At 44.1% G+C, this 19,853-nt stretch overlaps 1 protein-coding gene across 1 annotated transcript; it reads left to right on the top strand.

The window, feature by feature from the left end:
- The first annotated feature begins 3,031 nt into the window (after positions 1–3,031).
- Positions 3,032–19,847, top strand: LOC131695744 (dihydroxyacetone phosphate acyltransferase). The gene is made up of 5 exons (XM_058984259.1): positions 3,032–3,374; positions 3,439–3,615; positions 17,874–19,280; positions 19,343–19,515; positions 19,576–19,847. Exons 1-5 carry the CDS (start codon positions 3,099–3,101, stop codon positions 19,709–19,711), a joined length of 2,169 nt encoding a protein of 722 aa, XP_058840242.1. The 5' UTR covers positions 3,032–3,098; the 3' UTR covers positions 19,712–19,847.
- Positions 19,848–19,853: the final 6 nt, after the last annotated feature.

Raw genomic sequence — 19,853 nt, 5'->3', positions numbered from 1 at the left:
TTTTTTTTAAATCAAGTTAGTTACTATTTATAATGCACATTTGTGTACTGAATTAAATGGCGTAATATAATTTCGCATACAAGGACTCATTCTTATGTTATGAACTTTAATTGCGAAGAAAGGTAAAATAAATGCTCGAAAACAGTTTTTACGGTCAATATCATATAGCTTCGAAACAGTAAGCTTTGGAGGTTAAGTATTTTCGAAGAATTTTGCAACGTAAAACATCTTCTGGTACAATAATTTTCATGAATAATCCTCCCAGATGGATGCATTAATTCTTCAATCAAATTTAGTCTCGAAAAACTTGATGCCTTCAATAAAGTTTTCGAGAATTTTATTACAAATAACGTGGCCGAAGACATGAATGCTCCATACATTCAGCGTATCGAGATATATTTGCTATTTGCGAAAGTGAGCCTTCCAAATCAATTATTCTGATATTACTGTACATGATCAATCTCTTCTGCTGTTAATAAACAATAAAACAAACATTTTTTCCAAGCCATGTGCCTCTGAAGCTTACAGTAACATGGAAGAAAACTGGATTTTCGGGAAAAAATTCGTAAATATCGATTTATATCTCGATATTACACATACATAGAGTGTTCATATCTTCAATAAAGTTGTTTTAAGTAAAATTCGCAAAAACTTTGCTGAAGACATCAAGTTTCTTACTACTTTTTTGAAGAGTTGATTTTCCATTATTATTTCTAGGTACGAATTTTTCGTACATATGATGAATCAATTATCTGAAAATGATTATATCTGAAGTGATATTTAATATTGGAAAACTTGTTGCTAAACTTATTAGTTACCAATCAGTCTAAGGCCGCGTTGTCCTTTGCTGTATCAAGATAAGTTGTCTCCAGTTCACTCGGTCCATGGCTGTTTGTCTCCTCGCAGGGCACGAAGACCCCGCAATCTCGCTTAACACCCTTTTTATATATGGGACATACTACTTCCTCCATCCAATCCTCTGGTAAGATCTGTTTCGCCTCTCTTCCGTGTTTCAGCAATTCACATGGCAGTTGATCATTACCAGCGGCTTTATCAGTTCTCAACCGTCCGATCTCCTCTTAAATCTTAGGTAGATCCGGCGCTGGGAATCTGTCGTCGGCTACGCATGTCCCCAAGCTAATTCTTGCGATACTCTGTGTCGTCTACTACTATTTCGATGTTCGTCGTAATACACTTATCGATCAGCTCACACTCGTTCGTGAGAAGGTCTCCATTAGTATCTTTTCATATGTCGGTTTGTGGCACATAGCCTTTGCTCGAGCGATTTACCTACTCGTAGAATTTTCGTAACTCTACAGATGCTCCATCGCTTCGGTATCCCGATTTCCTGAAGGGAATCTGAATCTATATTCGCACTGCGGATGGTGCAAACATTTGTGATGTCGGAGTAGAAACTTCAGTTCATTAGAACGTGGTCGATTTAGTTCTCAGTTTGTTAACCAGGTGATCTCAAGGGGGGCGTTCATGTCGCTGATGAGTAGCTTTACATTCTACCGCTGGTTCCAAATACGCGTAAAATCCTTTTTTCTCGTTCTCGGATCACGCTTCGTGAGGGCAGTGCACTTTGACGATGCTGTAGTTGTAGAAATGGCCGTTGATCCACACACATCCTTTTGCTGATCGTCTGTTACTTGATTACGCGTTGGCGCATCTTGCCCAGCACTGATTTTCTTCCTGATTCTTCGTAACGTGGTATTTCTAGGCGGCTTGTTAGGTTTGACCCAAACTCCTGTCTCGTGGAAGGACAGCCATGCGGGGTTTCTTTGCCACCTCACGTATTCAGTTTTGTCTACGGTAGGGTTATAGCACCCATACCCACTCGCACCTGTTACTTTCGCTTCTACTGCAGAAGACGATAGTACCCAGTCGATGCCAGCCTACAGATTAAATGTCATCAATAGACGCACAGGGAAGCATGAAATACGAGCTTGTGAACACTGGCAAGTATTCACCATTTGCCGACCAACCTTCGAAGTTGGTTTCGAAATTATGTAACCGTAAAAAAGTGGTCGAGCATATATTCCACTTCAAAAGTGTATATTCTTTGATTTTATAACATTTAATAAAAGAAAGTTATCAATAAAGATATGAAAGGTATTGTTTATTTTTTCTCATTTTCAGAATGGAATGGTAACTGATGAACCGCTATGTTTCTCCCTAAGAAGAAAATGGTTTAAAGCCGTCTTTATGCATGAAGGGCACAAAACCTGATGTGACCTACTGAAATCGAACCTTATTTTCAGCTAAGCAGGCGAGTGCTAGCAAATGCTACATTTTTTCCTACGAATTTCATAAGTTATTCGCTTTTCTCCATCAAGAACACGGTGGTTAAATATGTCGTAGAGTTGAAATAACGAAATCTGCTTTTAACTCAATTGCGCAGATAATATTAGCTTTTCTAGACAATTCTCTCATGACCGGCTGTTTGCAGTTCAAATTGCCTTTGTTTAAAAAACATAGGTTACTTACTCGGTAGCCGGCTACCCAGAGTTTAGAAAAACTCAAAAACTGCACAAGATTTTTGCTTTTTCGAGTGAACGTGTACCCGGAGACTAACTAAACAACTAGATAATAAACTAGTCCAATGAATCGTCGTCAGCAATGGTGGTTATGCTGTTGAGGTTTTAATATGGGTTGGATTAGTGAGAATTCTACTTACCATTTCCTAACCAACTCTAATCTTCAGTGAAACATGATGAAGTCAGTGTGCAATCCACCAAAATCATCGTCACAAAGCATAGCAACGGAATGCAGTAGTGTTGGAAACTACATTTAGATATATTATATAATCTATTACTGGTTACAAGTTGATGAGGAGAATCCGAAACGCAAAAAACTAACTTTTAACCACAGAGAATTTAAACTATATAAGGTTCCAAGAGTACAACTAGCCTCAAACGAGAGATCATCAAAAACACATAGACAAGTTTCGAGTGCAAAAATCGCAAATGCACAAGTGCATCGCAAATATATTTAATCCCGTGCACCGCGAATGACACTAACCGTTTACATCTTATTTCCTCATTTCCAGACTGGGTCCGGTAGTTTTTGTTTGAAATTTGACTAGATACGACACAATGAGTGAGTTCACTGGCGAACCGAGCACGAGCTCAGCTAAACCGTATCATGCCAACGGCGGACTACCCAACAAGTACAAGAACGGAGGGACGACCCTCGATCGGAATTATTTGGATAATTTCAAGAATCTGCTGGGACCCGGAATGAGCCATCTGACCGATATGACCAAGCGGTATAACCCTGCGCATCCCTTTCCTAAGGACGCCCACGTGACACCGACGGAGCTGAAGAAGCTAGTCATGAATAGCGAACGAGTACAAATGATGATCCGGCGGGTAAGAGTAATTTTTTTTGTTGAAATCGACACATTTAACGTATATTTTCCGTTCTGTTCGACAGGAATCGGAAGGTGATCCAAAGAAGAAAACCGAAATTGTCAACGCTGTCCGGGCCATTCTGAACGAGATCGGTTTGGATGAAAGCTTACCCACCATACGAACACTCGGGACGATTCTGAACTTTATCTTTGGTCGTATACTCAGTGGGCTGTACGTGAACGAAACCAGACTACAGCAAGTAAGTCAAGCAAGACAAATATTGATTAGCTTCTTATGCAACGACACGGTTACAACCACAAGTTCGAGATTAGCTTGTTCTTGGAAACGGGTGACAGTTTCTGTTTTTTTATATCGAGAATGCTGTTCAAATAGAAACCGATAGGAAGTGGTTGTTATCGAAAATCGTTAATCCATACGCCACTAATTTGGGCATATTTGTAGCATTTTTTTTCGTGAAGGTAGTTGATTTTGTCAATATTATGCATGGATCCATGGTCTAATACACATGTGGTTGTATCGAATAACTGCATTACATTTGGATTAAGTACTTCATATTAAAAATTTCATGTCCTAGTCTAAGTTTCCTAATATAAAATTTTTGGGTTTAGCTTGGGTACGTGTTCTCCAATTTCAAAATTCTTATAAAGATTCCTGACAGCCCATATTCAACCACTCACTGTTTCACTGACCCAACATTTTCATAAAATGGTCAATAACGACGCCGGCCACCTCCAATGCTGTTCTACCGGACAAGGAAAGAAATTTTAATTCGACACTCGCTGTTGATCAGCGTTGCCAATGTTCCAGATTTTTGTGGAATCTTCCAGATTTTTCCTAACTGAACAGACATTTGTTCAAGCCAGACATTTTGCCAGATTTTTTTAAATTTTGCCAGATTTTTCCAGATATTCTGAATTCTACGTTACACCCCAGAAGGAATGCCATTATGCCAGATTTATCTGGCACAGCTAGAGTTTTTTAAGGCCTTTAGCAGAAAGATAAACCTCTTAGTCTACCAGATTAATAAATCATAGAGATTGTTACACACAATTTTTGGAAATCTGGCTCATATTTTCCAAAACAAAAATCGTTTAATGTTCTACGAAGACCAAAATGTATGCCAAATTTCGATGACTTTGAGGTAGCTGTCAAGTGACAGATTTTTCCAGACATTTATATTTGAACTGCCAGATTTTCCTTGAAAAATAGTGGCAACCCTGCTGTTGATAGAGACTGAGACTACATCTCCACGAGTATCGAAGGAAAGGAATGGTGTTAGTAGAAGAGGGAGAAGATCAGGAGATGTCTTGGTAGACAATACGATCATAGAAATATGCACGAAAGTCGAGCGCGATCAATTTCCGAAAATTTTTATCGAACAAAGTTGCTCGATAAAAATTTTCGACAGCCGACCATCTGGAGTGTTGCTTCTTATTTGTACTTCAGCGGTCATTTTCAGATTTCGTAGTTTAGTTTTTGTAGTAATATTTTGCAGTTTTCGTTTAACTTGAGCTTGTGCGACTGCCCCTAACAACGAAAGGAAAAGAAGAATATAATCGCCAAAAATTTAATCGAAAGTCGTAAACAATATGAAGCTACAACAAGAAATCATCGAATTTATTCATGAAAAGAAAATGTAAAAAACATGAGCGGCCTAAAATAAACAAAAAAAACACACTGGTAGGTTGTCGTGACTTCAGAAGGTCGATAAGCGCTCTCCGTTAAAGCATCTATCCGCGTGAAACTTGGTCGATTGAATGAAAAACAACGCTGAGATTTTTCACACAAAAACTATACATATCGGGCAGTCCCACACATATACATGGCTATGGCATTATACCGATCCAAGCTTCGCTCGCTAGCTAGTGTTTCCACTCATCAGAATATTGCTCTCGCTCAATCTACCGCGATTCCGTGAACTGACAGCGGTTGATGCCAAAACCCGACCCAGCCCCGGGTTCAAGCAAAATCGGCATAAGGTGACTCGTACCCCGGGATGGTAAGGGATAGAAGCTCTGTATCAGAGGTGAATGGCGGCATAATGTGGCCTCATGTTGAACAATAATACAGCTTTGCAACCTAAACTTCCCTTCCCACATTATCACTGTACAAAGTAGTTGTTGGACCCTATGCTGGGTACAATAGCAACGAAGTTTTGTAGCTATGCTATTTTATAAGTTTTCTACGTAGGCCTTGATAATTTGACATAGAATAAAGATTTTCATTCCAAGTTTGTAACTCCACGAGAAAAGACTTGTTTCTCTTTCTCTGCTGTGCGACAGGTTACGGGCCTGCTCGTTGGAAATAATGGAAGGAAATAAATTTAGCCTGCAAAAGCTAAATAACCACAACTATTCAAGTTGGCGTTTCAAGGTGGAGCTGCTCCTTATCCGTGAAGATCTCTGGCGATTCATCGAGCCAGGAGTAAAACCAGCGACGGAAGCTGAAGCCATTTGGAATGCTGGAGATGCTAAGGCAAGGGCCACTGTTGGCTTACTCATAGACGACAAGCAACACGGGCTTATCCGGACATCGAAGACGGCGAAAGAAGCTTGGGTAGCGCTCAAGAATCATCATCAGAAAGCGAGTCTAACATCGAAGGTGTCACTGCTGAAACGCATTTGCGATAAACGGTACACAGAAGGTGAAAATATGGCGGAACACCTGTTCGCCATGGAGGAGTTGTTCACTCAACTTGAAAACTCCGGTCAAGAATTGGCAGCAAATCTCACGGTCGCGATGATTTTGAGAAGCCTCCCCAGTTCTTTCGATACTCTCACCACTGCCCTCGAAAGCCGTTCAGACGACGACCTCACACTGGAGTTGGTCAAGCGGAAGTTGCTTGATGAAGCAGCGAAGCGACAAGGACCGGAGAATGATTCGGTACTGAAAGTTGGGCATGACAGGAAGAATAGGAAAACTCTGATATGTCATTACTGTAAAAAAGCAGGACATAAGCAGAAAGATTGCAGACAGTTTATACGAGATACGCCGAAGGAATCTAAAGCTGAGAAACCATCGCAGCGAAAAGCGGAGACAGTTTCATTTGTATTTGTAACTGGAGGACTGGAAAGCGCGGACGACACCAAACCCTGGGTTGTGGATTCGGGTGCAACAAGCCACATGGTTGCTGAGCGTAAATTCTTCAAGAAGCTGTACGAAAGCGACGTTAAATTTGTAAAACTAGCTGATGGTAAACTAGCGAAGGTAAAAGGCGAGGGTCCTGTAGAGATCTCATGCTGCAATGAAACCGGCGAACGACGAGAAATGAAGCTGAGTGTTGCTTTATTCGCACCTAGTTTGGCAATGAATCTACTATCGGTGTCAGCACTAACGCACAAACAAGCAACGGTGATTTTCGAATCAAACGGATGTCGGATCAAGAGCGGTAATATTACCGTGGCAATTGCGAAGCAAAATCGTGGCCTCTACTATTTAGAACAACCGAACGAAGCTATACTGACGGCGCAATGTGAACACAATTCGAACTGCGAACATGTTTGGCATAGAAGGTTAGGACACCGAGACATGAATGCGATAACAAAGATGCAGAAAGAAAAATTGGTTAACGGTTTGGAGATCTCAAAGTGCGGCGTTGTTGAACCATGCCAATGTTGTCTTAAAAGTAAAAGTTCGAGAACACCTTTCCCGAAAGAATCGAAATCGAAGACGAATGCGAGAATGGATCTGATCCACACGGACGTATGTGGACCGATAGAGGTACCATCGGTAAGCGGATACAGGTATTTTTTGACAATCATCGATGACTATTCGCGTTATTGTACGCTGTATTTGCTAAAAGAGAAATCTGAGGTGCCAGATAAAATCAAGGAGTACGTAGCATTAGCAAAAACGTTGTTTGGTTGTAAGCCAAAAATAATTCGATCGGATCAAGGAGGAGAGTACACCGGCACGAAGCTGCAATCATTTTACAAGCAAGAAGGCATCCAAGTTCAATACACAGCCAGCTACAGCCCACAACAAAACGGTGTGGCTGAACGTAAAAATCGCTATCTCGTTGAAATGGTAAGATGCCTATTATTTGATGCTAAATTGGAGCAGTGTTACTGGGCAGAAGCTATCAATACTGCAGTGTATCTGCAGAACATCCTTCCGACAAAAGCTTTGAACGTGATACCATATGAGTTATGGAACAATAAGAAGCCAAACGTGGCGGGTCTGAAGATTTTCGGAAGTTTGGCGTGGGTTCACATTCCGAAACCAAAGAGAAAGAAGTTGTCTTCAACCGCTCAGAAGCTTACGTTTGTAGGATATTCGCCGGACCATAAGGCGTACAGATTTCTAGACAGAGCTACCCGGAAAATCATCATCAGTAGGGATACGAAATTCATCGAAGGTTTCCCTGAAGATTCTACAATCACCAGAGATGATAACGACGTTGAGTTTGATGCGATGCTGAAGAAGAGCGACATTCAGTTACCCATTCCTGAAGATGCGGATGAATTCGAGTCGGCAGCTGAAGAGCTATCGGAACAAGAGGATGATTTCAATGAAGACACTGACGATCAACCAACTGCTATTGAGGACGATACCAATCTAGTTCCGACCACACCAAGAAGATCTGAACGAGTTACGAAGGGGGTTCCGCCAGAACGATATCAAGAGGTTACCAGCTTAATGAAGCATTCAACAGACGAACCTCGAACCTACAATGAAATGATGCGAAGTTCAGAGAGAGCTACTTGGCAGTTAGCGATGGAGGAGGAGATAAAGTCACTTACTGAAAACCAAACGTGGGAACTGGTTAAGTTACCACCCGGAAGAAAAGTAGTTGGTTGCAAATGGATGTTCAACAAGAAGGAAGATGAGACAGGTAACGTTGTGCGATACAAGGCGAGATTAGTTGCACAAGGCTTCACGCAACAATACGGCACAGACTTCGACGAGGTTTTCGCTCCAGTTGCACGTCAAGCGACCCTACGAACGATATTAACTATTGCAAGTCGTGACGGAATGATAGCAAAGCATATGGATATTAAAACCGCATACCTATATGCTAATCTAGACGAAGAACTATACATGAAGCAACCTCCTGGTTTCGCAAAAGACGAGACAATGGTGTGTCGCTTAAAAAGAAGCATATACGGGCTCAAGCAATCTGCAAGGGTATGGAACCAAAGAATTGACAGCGTCTTTAAACAAATGGGCTTCCGGAAAACAACGGCGGATTCGTGCCTGTACCTGAGAGAACGAGAAGGAAAATTTACGTTTATCCTGATTTATGTAGATGATATGGCCATTTTTTGCAAATCCGAACAGGAGTTTCTCGAGATTGAAACTATGTTGAAGAAAGAATTCAAGATATCCAGCCTCGGCGAGTTGCGGTATTTTTTGGGAATTCACATTAAAAATGTGCTCGGACACTACACGTTGAGTCAGGTGGGTTACATCGAGAAGCTTATTGACCGGTTTGGACATGAGAACGCAAAACCTTCAAAAATTCCCCTTGACCCGGCTTATATAAAACAAAAGGAGGAGAAGACATTACCTACAGATTCGTCGTACCGCAGTTTAGTTGGCATTTTGTTATATATCGCGGTTACCACAAGGCCGGATATATGTGTTAGTGCTTCGTTACTTGGCAGGAAGGTATCCAACCCAACCGACCGGGACTGGACGGAGGCAAAACGAACACTGCGATACCTTAAGGCAACTAAAGATCATTGCTTACACCTGGGATCCGGAGAGGGAGGCTTAGAATGCTTCGTGGATGCTGACTGGGCAGGCGATGAAAGCGACAGAAAGTCTAATTCCGGTTTCTTGTTGAGCTATGGAGGCGGATTGGTGTGTTGGGGCACAAGAAAGCAGAACTGTGTAGCCAATTCATCGCATTAGCAGAAGGTTGTCAGGAAATTCTGTGGTTCAAGAAGTTGCTACACGACATCAAGCAGGATCACACAGAATCAATTACTGTATGGGAAGACAACCAATCGACAATCAAAATGGTGGAATCGGAACGTACTGAAAGAAGGTCAAAGCATATAGATACTAAACATGCTTTTACAAAGGATTTGTATCAACGAGGAATAATTCGTCTTCAATATCTACCTACGGATGAGATGAAGGCGGACCTTATGACAAAACCGTTAAACCGTGTTAAATTGGAAAAAACACAGAGCGGCCATCGGAATAAAGAACAACGAAGAACATTTTACATGAATATCGTTGAGGAGGAGTGTTGGACCCTATGCTGGGTACAATAGCAACGAAGTTTTGTAGCTATGCTATTTTATAAGTTTTCTACGTAGGCCTTGATAATTTGACATAGAATAAAGATTTTCATTCCAAGTTTGTAACTCCACGAGAAAAGACTTGTTTCTCTTTCTCTGCTGTGCGACAGTAGTAGTAGTTCAAAGTCGGAGTTCATCCAAAATACCGCAAAACAGCTCTCAATCTAGACACATAGCCGCAAGGTATATTGTTCAGGCAATTCAAGGATAGCCGTACCCAGAACATATAGAGCCCACCGACAGATTTATCTCCGCCTTCAGAAGAAGCTTGCTAGCTTCCGATGATTCAACCCGGCCCTATGACCCTGTCGAAGACTCTTCAACGATTAGCAATGCCGCTATATCAAGCTACACCGCCATTGTGAAGGAGCGGTGATGTCGAGCGCAGACTGGGACGCAACGCAGTTGGTACTATGGAAGCCCTAGATCCCTCCGCCACAGTCGAGCCTTTGCCGCCAGTGTTCAGCAGTCGTCCCGGTTCTTCGTACGTGAGTGGAGAAGGGGTCTTCCAAGCCGTCCTTCCCGGCTAGTATTTTTATTAAAATTGCAACCATACACCGATTGATGCGTTTCACGCTTCTAGCCCATCATCTGACTCTCGTCGTAAGCTACCTCCGTCGCCACAGTCTAGACAGTGATCGTCGGTGGTTCCGATTCCGGCACCACCAGCTTTCAGGCTTACTACCAAAACGTCGATGGCCTAAAATCATCAGCGAACAGCTATTTGCTCGCGACTACGGGCTGCTGTCATGACTTCATCGCCTTGACCGAGACTTGGCTTGACAACCGTACTCAGTCTTGCCAAGTGTTTGTTTCGACTTTTGATGTCTACTGCTCGCTGTAACCGTTACGCTCTCAACAGCCATAAGACGTCGGGTGGTGGTGTGCTTATCCCTGTTCGCCATTGTGTAAAATTGCGATTTATCAACAATGGCCGGTGGGCGAGCTCCGAGCAAGTGTGGCTGTCAGTGTACCTTGTCGATCGCGTTGTTCATTTTCCACCTGGTAAAGGGCGAACACGAAATTATTGCGACACCGAAAATGTCATGCCAATTTCCTTATAATGTTCAAAATCAAACCAAAATTTTAGGGTAGTTTTATACATATATTTACTTCAAAAATCAAAAGAAAAGTTAATCGATGGAGCCTTGAGTGTAAAATTCAACGCATTTTCGCTTGATGCCCTCCATCAAAGTCTTTACAGTGTCATCCGGTACCAGTTTCTCAGTTTTTTCCCCATTTTCTTAACATGTCCTTTTCGTCTTTGATTGTCTTCTTGCTCTTCCGAAGTTCCCGCTTCATCATTGTCCAGTACTGCTCCACCGGGCGCAGCTCCGGACAGTTTGGTGGATTCATGTCCTTTTTAACAAAATGGACAGAATTGGCCTCATACCACTCCAGAACACTTTTAGAATGATGATGCCAAATCTGGCCAAAATAGCGGAGCTTCGTCGTGCTGCTGCAAGAACGGCAAAAGGCGCTTCTCGATGCACTCAGATTTGTAGATCTCGCCATTTACTGTGCCCTTTGTCACGAAAGGCTCACTCCTCAGACCGCAAGAGCAGATGGCCTGCCAAATGAGATATTTGGAGGCGAACTTCGACATTTTCTTCTTCTTTAATTTGTCGTCCACATAGAACTTGCTCTTGCCGGTGAAAAACTCCAACCCCGGAATTTGCTTAAAATCGGATTTTATATACGTTTCGTCGTCCATCACACAGCAGCCATATTTTGTCAGTATCTTCTCGTAGAGCTTCCGTGCCGGAGTTTTAGCCGTCTATTGCTGCCGCTCATCGCGGTTTGGGAAGTTCTGTACCTTGTATGTATGTAGTCCAGCTCTCTTCTTTGCATTCTGGACGTAGCTCTGCGACATGCCGATCTTTTTGGCCAAATCACGGCTTGAGACGTTGGGATTTGCTTTAATCATCCGCTTCACCTTTCCCTCCGTCTTTTTGTTCTCCGATCCCGGTTTTCTTCCAGCTCCTTTGCCGTGGTCCAACGTCAACCGCTCCTGAAACCGCTTCAACACTCTGGAGACGGTTGAATGGTGAATGTTCAACATTTTTCCCAACTGCCGGAAAGAATTTGTTCTCTCGACTCGCGTTGGTTCACCTCCATTTTCGTTGAATCGAAAAACACGACTTCGAGTTTGACAGCATGTAAACAATACACATCAATGAGAAAGTGTGCAAAATTTGGTTGATTTTTACCCAATGGTAAAAAAGTTATGCCCTGTTGAATGTGTCGCAGTAATTTCGTGTTCGCCCTTTAAAACTCGTGATTTCAGCCCGATCGATGTACATCTTTCCTCCGATTAAAGAAACGGAGTGACGCCATCATTATTCTGGTTGACTTTAACTTGCGTGGTCTCCGGCAAGCAATGGATTTTTACGATTGGATTCGGAACAGTCTGTGCTTATCATCAACGCCAGATGTATATTAGATAGCTACTGTAGCGCCACTCTTCGGCAAATCAATAATGTAGTCAACGAGAATGGACGTACCTTGGATCTCTGTTTTGTAAGCGCTCGCTCCATATTGCTTCACGGCTCTATCTCCTTTAGTCCAGCAAGTACGCCATTATCCCACTACATATTTTGAACTCTACCACGAATACAAATAGCAAAACATACGCGTCTTCTCCAGGCACCTGCGAAACGTCGAACAACAACTGAAATCTAAAACTTAGTCCTTTTGAAAGTATTTGAATGAATAGCGAAAAGAATCTGGATAACTATCTTGTATGTTATTGAATGGAGTTTTGGGCACCGACCCTAAGGACATCTACCAACTGTTATACCACAATTTTTCAAGTGTTTTTCCGACGAGCACCTTACGCTACAACAAGTCGCCACTACCGCGAATCCCTGATTCTTTAGGTCGATCTATCAACCTAATTTGCGTCGATAATGCTACCACTCTTGCAGCAAACTCCAAGCTGAAGGCATCTAGTTCTCGGGGTCAAGATGGTGTACCCTCGATATTTGTCAAAAAGTGCATCAGCGAGACTCTGAAACCACTCCGACGAGTCTTCAAGTTATCTCTGGCTACTGGAATGTTTCGACCGAGATGTTTCCAGTCCATAAAAAGTGAAACAAATCAAACATTGATGATTATCGAAGAATTTAGTGTTTAAGTGCCGTATCCAAACTATTCAAGTTGGTTGTTGAATACCCTATTTTCTTTCATTGTTACCATTACATCGCAGACGATCAACATGGTTTTATGCCTGAACGATTGTCAACGACTAACCTGCTCTCATTCATAACCTATACTTTCAATGGATTGCCTGCAAACCAATTCTATCTACTTCAATATTTCCGCGGCCTTCGACAAAATCAAATATGATATCGCAATAGCCAAGCTAGACTCGGTATTCCCGGACTTCTTCGTTAGTATGGTTCCTATCACGCTGAAAGGCAACTGCAAATTAACATTAGGGACTATGTATCTGTATCATTTCTCGCCACATCCGGCATCCCGCAAGAAAGCCACTTCGGCCCAGTAATATTTCTCCTCTATTTTAATGGCGTCAATATCAAACTACAAGAACCCCGACTCTCCTTGTCCAACGATATGATTTTTTTTTTCGACAGACACGGTACTCAACTCGGTTGGGGTAGCAGGGTGACCAACGCAAGAGTATGTTGGAAGCCCTGGCGAAACTGGATGTAAGGCTTTGCAACAAAGCTTCTGCTACCACATTCCACAAAGACGAATCCATCATCGACGTAACATTCTGCAATCCGTCGCTTATGAATAACATGAATTGACGAGTTAGTGCGCAGTACGCAAATAGTGACCACCAAGCGATCCACTGCACTATTGGTCGGCGAAATTGTACGGTAACGCCGAGATTGAGGACTGGCGAGCAGTGGAAAATAAAGAACGTCAACAAGGACCTTTTCGTAGAAGCACTTACTGCTGACAGCCTCGCTCCAATTCTGAATACCGTTGAGCTATTGGACACAGCAGCGACGGCGTGTGACGTAACAAAGCTGAGAAAAATGGAGCCGAGAAACTACCCATATTGGTGGAACTAAAGACCGCCATACTCCGTGCTGCCTGGCTAAAAGCTAGAAGACGCGTTCAGAGAGGCAATCATACCAGAGTGTATGATGCAATTCCGGGTGTCCGGCGGGGGGTACTTTTAAATGCGAGATAGTGCTGACCTGCTACAAGGAACTGTACAGACCAGTGTTATGAAATTTCAAAATCAGTTACCTATTTCTGCTTGCATTTACCGAAACCGACATTCAGATTCAACGCCTCCCTCATTCATTCACTTTCCAGCTGACTGAAATTTCATGCAGAATCGAATGCTTGAGTGCAGAGGAAATATAAATTCATTCACCAACCAAAGCATTCATTTGTTATTATGTGGACAGTTTCAAGGCAGAAGTTAGCATCTTCTACATTTTCGAGCATAAGGGAACTGCGTAATCTATATTTGGTGCACTTTTGATCAATAATCCCTCTCAGAGCTAGAATAGAAATAAAATTCACTTTGCTTCTGAATCCGAACATGTCCGTACCTGAAAGCGCTGCGTCGGTCGAACGAATGACGATTGAAACGAACCAAAAATTTCATTCATCGCTGCGAGCGTGAATTGAATTTTGTTTTCTTTCAAGTTCAGGCAACGATGTCAATTTTTTTAAGCTCTGGTACAGACAAGTAAACTGACCCGTGAGGCAACTCGTACCGTGTCGTGATGATCAAGATCAAGAGTCGAACGACGTAAGCTGAATTGTTCAACTGAAAATTATTGCGAAGGGTCCCTTCCTGAAGCACGACCCAACTGCATGGCCGCCTACACGTTGACGCAGACGGTGGAAATGCTGGTGACAATCAAGTCTCCAACGACGAGCTCCTTATAGTGACAAAAGGGCTCACGACAATATCCCCAAAGTGTCACTGAAAACCGCGATCCTGGCGTATCTGGACATGTTTCTACAGATATGCCTAGACGAAGGCTACTTCCCGGATAGATGGAAGATCCAGAAGCTGATGTTGCTGTCGAAACCAGGGAAACTTCGTATCAGCCTAGATACCTGCTGGATACTCTTGGCAAACTTCTGGAAAGGGTTATCCTCAACACGCTGACGAACTACTCTAAAACTAAGAACGGACTATCGCAGACGCAGTTCGGACTCCGCAAAGGGATCGCTGGATGGCTACCGCCGTAGCGCTGCGCAAAATGCGGATTGGTTACTATATTTGTGCAAGCTTACTATCAGAACCAAGTACTAGGCTACAAGACGAATATGGGGCAGATGTCGGTTAGGATCACGGCAGGACTCCATAATCAGCCCAACGTTCTGGAATATAATGTACAACGGAGTACTGACATTAGAACTGCCCTTGGAAGTTGGCTTCGTAGATGACGTTGTTCTGACCATAACCGGCGAGAACACTGGCTAGAGCGCTTGGGAGGAGGAGATTGTTCCGAAGGAGTGGATGGAGGGTGTCGTTTGCCCAATCTACAAAAAGGGTGACAAGTTGGATTGCTGCAACTACCGCGCGATCACACTACTTAACGCCGCCTACAAGATCCTCTCCCAAATTCTTTGCCGCCGATTGTCACCATTTGCAAGGGAGTTCGTGGGGCACTACCAAGCGGGATTCATGGGTTCCCGCGCCACCACGGAACAAATATTCGCGATTCGGCAGGTTTTGAAGAATTGCCGCGAATACAACGAGCCCACACATCATTTGTTCATCGATTTCAATCGAGTACGGTTTTCCGGATAAGCTAACACGATTAGTCCGGGCGACGATGGATCGGGTGATGTGCGTTGTTCAAGTATCAGGAACACTCTCGAGTCCCTTTGAATCTCGAAGAGGGTTACGACAGAGTGATGGTCTATCGTGCCTGCTGTACAACGTTGCGTTAGAAGGTGTAATAAGGAGAGCGGGGATAGACATGAGTTGCACGATCTTCAGGAAGTCCGTCCAGCTCCTTGGCTTCGCCGACTCCATTGACATAATGGCACGGAACTTTGAGGCGATGTCGGAAACGTACATCAGACTGAAGGCTGAAGCCAGCAGGATTGGACTTGCCATCAACGTTTCAAAGACAAAATACATGAGAGGAAAAGATTCTAGAGACGACAATGTGAACCTCCCATCCCGTGTTCGGATTGACGGTGACGAAATCGAGATGGTCGACGAATGTATTTGGGTATTTGGGTAACCGCCGACGAAGATGCCATCAGAGAAATTCAGAGACGGATATTGGAGGGAGATCGTGCCTACTTTGGACTCCGGAGGACGCTCCGGTTGAACGAAATTCTCTGCCGCACGAAGTTGATTATCTAAGGCCACGAGACCTGGACTATGCTCATGGACTAACGCGCCCTTGAAGTTTTCGAACGAAAGTTGTTGTGTACCTTCTATGGTGGCGTGCAGATAGAAGACGGAACGTGGCGCAGGCGAATGAACCATGAGTTGCATCAGCTGCTGGAAGAATCATCCATCGCGCATACCGCAAAAAGTAGGACATTTGCGGTGGGCTGGACACGTCTTAAGAATGTCGGACGACGACCAAATGAAGATGGTTCTTGAAGGCGACCCTACAGGAACAAGAAGACGGGGGGTCGACCAGATAGACCCTTCGAAGACTGCGGACCCTTCGAAGACTGCGAGGCTGGCAACAAGCAGCAATGGACCGAGTGGAGTGGAGACGGCTTCTGCACACAGCAAGAGACAACAAGGCTCTAGCCTGAACGATGATGATGATGATCCCGAACATCGAAGGAGTAAGTTGCAGCACGAGACGTCTCATCCTTTATAATGAGGTATAGTTTACCCACCTTGGCGAGCGAAATCGAAACTGGACGAAGTTAACAAGCATGTTTCGCCCAATGGCCGTTCGTGTCGCGAGCACGTACAGAGCGATATCTTCAGAAGCGGTATGCGTCATTGCCGGTTTGCTTGTTTGTTTTTATATTTACGTGACTTTAAAATTTTATTTAATTCGTCATGTAACGCGTTATTGTCGGGATGATTCCTATCTGCATCACTCTGACTGAGAACGTGGAATGCTAGCAGTGGAGGAATGTACGAAATGCACTGGACAAAGCGGACTCGTCGGCTAAGTGACAGCAAGAGTGGGACAACGCGGAAAATGAAAGGTGGACCCACCGACTCATCCCAAATCCGAGATGTGCCACGATGAGCATATCTCGGCTGCAGAGGAAGTCACGAAGGGACCAACAAAGTAGCTCCGTCGACCAGAAACAACAAATCGGGTACGAGAAAAACTACGTCGCAGGGATCTCTCCACCACAGTAAACTAAATCTACCGCCGATAACTAGTTGATTCCGGGTTCAGGCCATACGGGGAACCAGCGAACTGGACGCCAGGCTCCACCGGATTCGCTTGACCGATCTTGACACCCTGTCGGCTATGTCGGTGAGTGGGCTAGATCCACCGCTGGGGACTAGTTCGAGTAGATCGGGTAGAAAAGTCAGCAGCGGGTCGTTGGGGTGCCAGTGAACCGGAAACTACGCGTTGAGAAGGCTAGATCCGCCCCGAATAAAAGTGGGGAGCTAAATGACTCACGAGAACAAGCATCGGTATGGGGATAAATCCCACAGTAAGCTAGATTCTAATTGGCTGGGAGCTAAACGGCTCACGAAGCAGACATCGGTACCGAGAGAAATTCCACCGCCGTGGAAGTCTCATTCGGAGTTGGGTGGTTTCACCACCGGAGTAGATTTCGATAAAGCTGGGAGCTAAATGACTCATGAAAGCAGATATCGGTGTCGGGAGAAATTCCTCCGTCTGGAACTCTCAGTCGGAGTAAGGTAAGTCCTCCACCCGGGACTATCCGAGTGCACCGTGATAAGGCTGGGAGCAGAATGACTCGCAGAATCAAGAGCTAAATGGTTCAAAAATCAGCATCTAAACTACAAAATGGCAACGCAATAGACGGAGACGAAAAGCAAGAGAAGAGTTGAGAGCTAAACGGCTCAAAGGTCGAGCCATTTCATGTATACTATTCTTCTCTTTTTCTTTCCTCTGGTAGCAGTAGCAAGTTTTTTTGCTCCTGTTTGTTTTGGAGCAACTGGGAGCAAGAGGCATGTACTGCAACAATTCTAATGTATCATATGATCATAATTCTGCCGTAAGTGTCGTCACTTTAATGTAGACATTGACGCAACTACCAGGGGAATAAGGGCGGTTCAAACAAGTTTCTTTTTTGCCCAAAATAACGTTCTCATTCAACCATTCCATTACAGCTCAAATCCAAATTCGGTGGACAGACGGTCCTATACCTGCCCAGCCATCGAAGCTACGGCGACTTCATTCTGATGTCGTACGTATCGTTCTGCTACAACATTGCGATCCCGGGGATCGCAGCTGGTATGGATTTCCACTCGATGGCATTCATGGGCAGCATCCTGCGCAACACGGGCGCATTCTATATGCGCCGTAGTTTCGGCAACGATCAGAACTACTGGACAATCTTCAAGGAGTACATGCGCCAGTTGGTCAAGGCTTACGACCGAGGGGTAGAGTTTTTCATCGAAGGTACTCGAAGTAGGAGCAACAAGGCGTTGGCGCCCAAAATTGGACTACTTTCGATGGCACTGGAGCCGCTCTTTATGGGCGAGATTCCCGATGTGCTGGTTGTGCCTGTAAGTGTATCGTACGATAGACCTCTGGAAGAACACTTATTTGTATATGAACTGCTGGGTGTCCCAAAACCAAAAGAATCCACCAAGGGCCTTTTAAAGGCAATGAGCATTTTGAAGGAAAATTATGGTTCTATTTACTTCGAATTCGGAGAGGCAATCTCAGTTAAAGAATATTTCGGCACGGAGCTAAACCGGCAGCAGCACGCGATGAACCCGAGTCACGTTCAAACGTTGACCAAAACTGAACTGGGAATGATTCAGAATCTTGCCTTCGATGTAGTTCACCTGCAGCAGGAGAAAATCGTATTGACCACATTCCATCTGATATCAATCTACTACAATTATCAAAAATATCTCGGCAACTCCATTACACTACCGGAGTTAGTTAAAGGACTCAGCTGCATGCTAGATTTGTTCAAGGACCTCGGAGCAACCACGACAATCCAAAAAACGGGCAATGTTGAACAAGATAACCACCTAATAGAAACCAGCATAAGCGAAGCGCTAACAGTACATCGGAATATTCTGCAGCTAACTTCGGATCAGATTCTAGTGATCGCAACTAACCATCACGATTTCAGTCAGGTTGATAAACGAAAACTTAAAGGTCACAACTTGTCGGACGTAGTCATGAGACTGTCGGTGCCAATTTTCACTCTTCAGTTATATTGCAATCCCACCCTGCACTGGCTAGCGCAACCTGCTTTGGTGTTGCTTGCTGCTAAGAATCTCTCACGCGAAGGAGAGGTCCCGCTTGATCAACTGAGAAAAGTCGTAGGGGAACTGCGGAATTTATTTGCGAGTGAGTTTGTATTCCATGCCCGAAGGGAAGCACGAGATTTCGATCAAGCCGTAAGGCATCTAATGAATTTTGAGTTATTAACCCGAGGGACAACCGACGATGTGGTGCGCTTACCTACTAAATCGGACGATAAAAATGTCTATCTAAGTTCCATTGGACCGTTCGTGTGCTGCTACATGCAAGTCACGGCCGTACTGTGCAATCAAGTGAGTTGTCATTGGTGACTGATTGATGAACTATCGTGTACTAATTACCTTTATCTTTCCAGTTTCTCGAGACCTCCTTCAAAGAGAAGGACTATCTTGCCAAAGTACAAGAACACATCGAACAGCTCCTGCTGCAGAAGGAGAAAAACGTACATCCCTATTGCCTCTCTCTGGATAGCATAAATCTTGCGCTGTACTCACTAGTCGCCCAAGGGGCCATCAATAAGACGAAAGAGTAGGTCTCAGATATGTTAAAAGAGTTTGTGCGCTCATTGACTCTTTCGTTCCTTTTCAGAAATGACGTCACACTCTTTACCATCGATCCCGTTCACATCCGAACACTCAACGGCATGCTGCAGAAGTACTGCGATCTGCTGCCGTTCGAGTATCTGACCTTCCAGGGAGCGGTGGTAACGGAGTCCAAATTGTAGAATCAGTTTTCGCTGCCAGCTTCTGTTGGCCGCGCGTCGGTGCCGAAGAACGCCTTTCAGCTAGTTCGACTGGTCTTGAATTTGCTGTTGAGGGTGTTGCAATGCATGGTACGCTTGATGCGGTACGTCGGCCGGTGGATTG

Source organism: Topomyia yanbarensis, unplaced genomic scaffold (genome assembly GCF_030247195.1).
Source record: "Topomyia yanbarensis strain Yona2022 unplaced genomic scaffold, ASM3024719v1 HiC_scaffold_507, whole genome shotgun sequence".
Lineage (NCBI taxonomy): Eukaryota > Metazoa > Arthropoda > Insecta > Diptera > Culicidae > Topomyia > Topomyia yanbarensis.
This window is presented reverse-complemented; position numbering and strand designations above follow the sequence as displayed.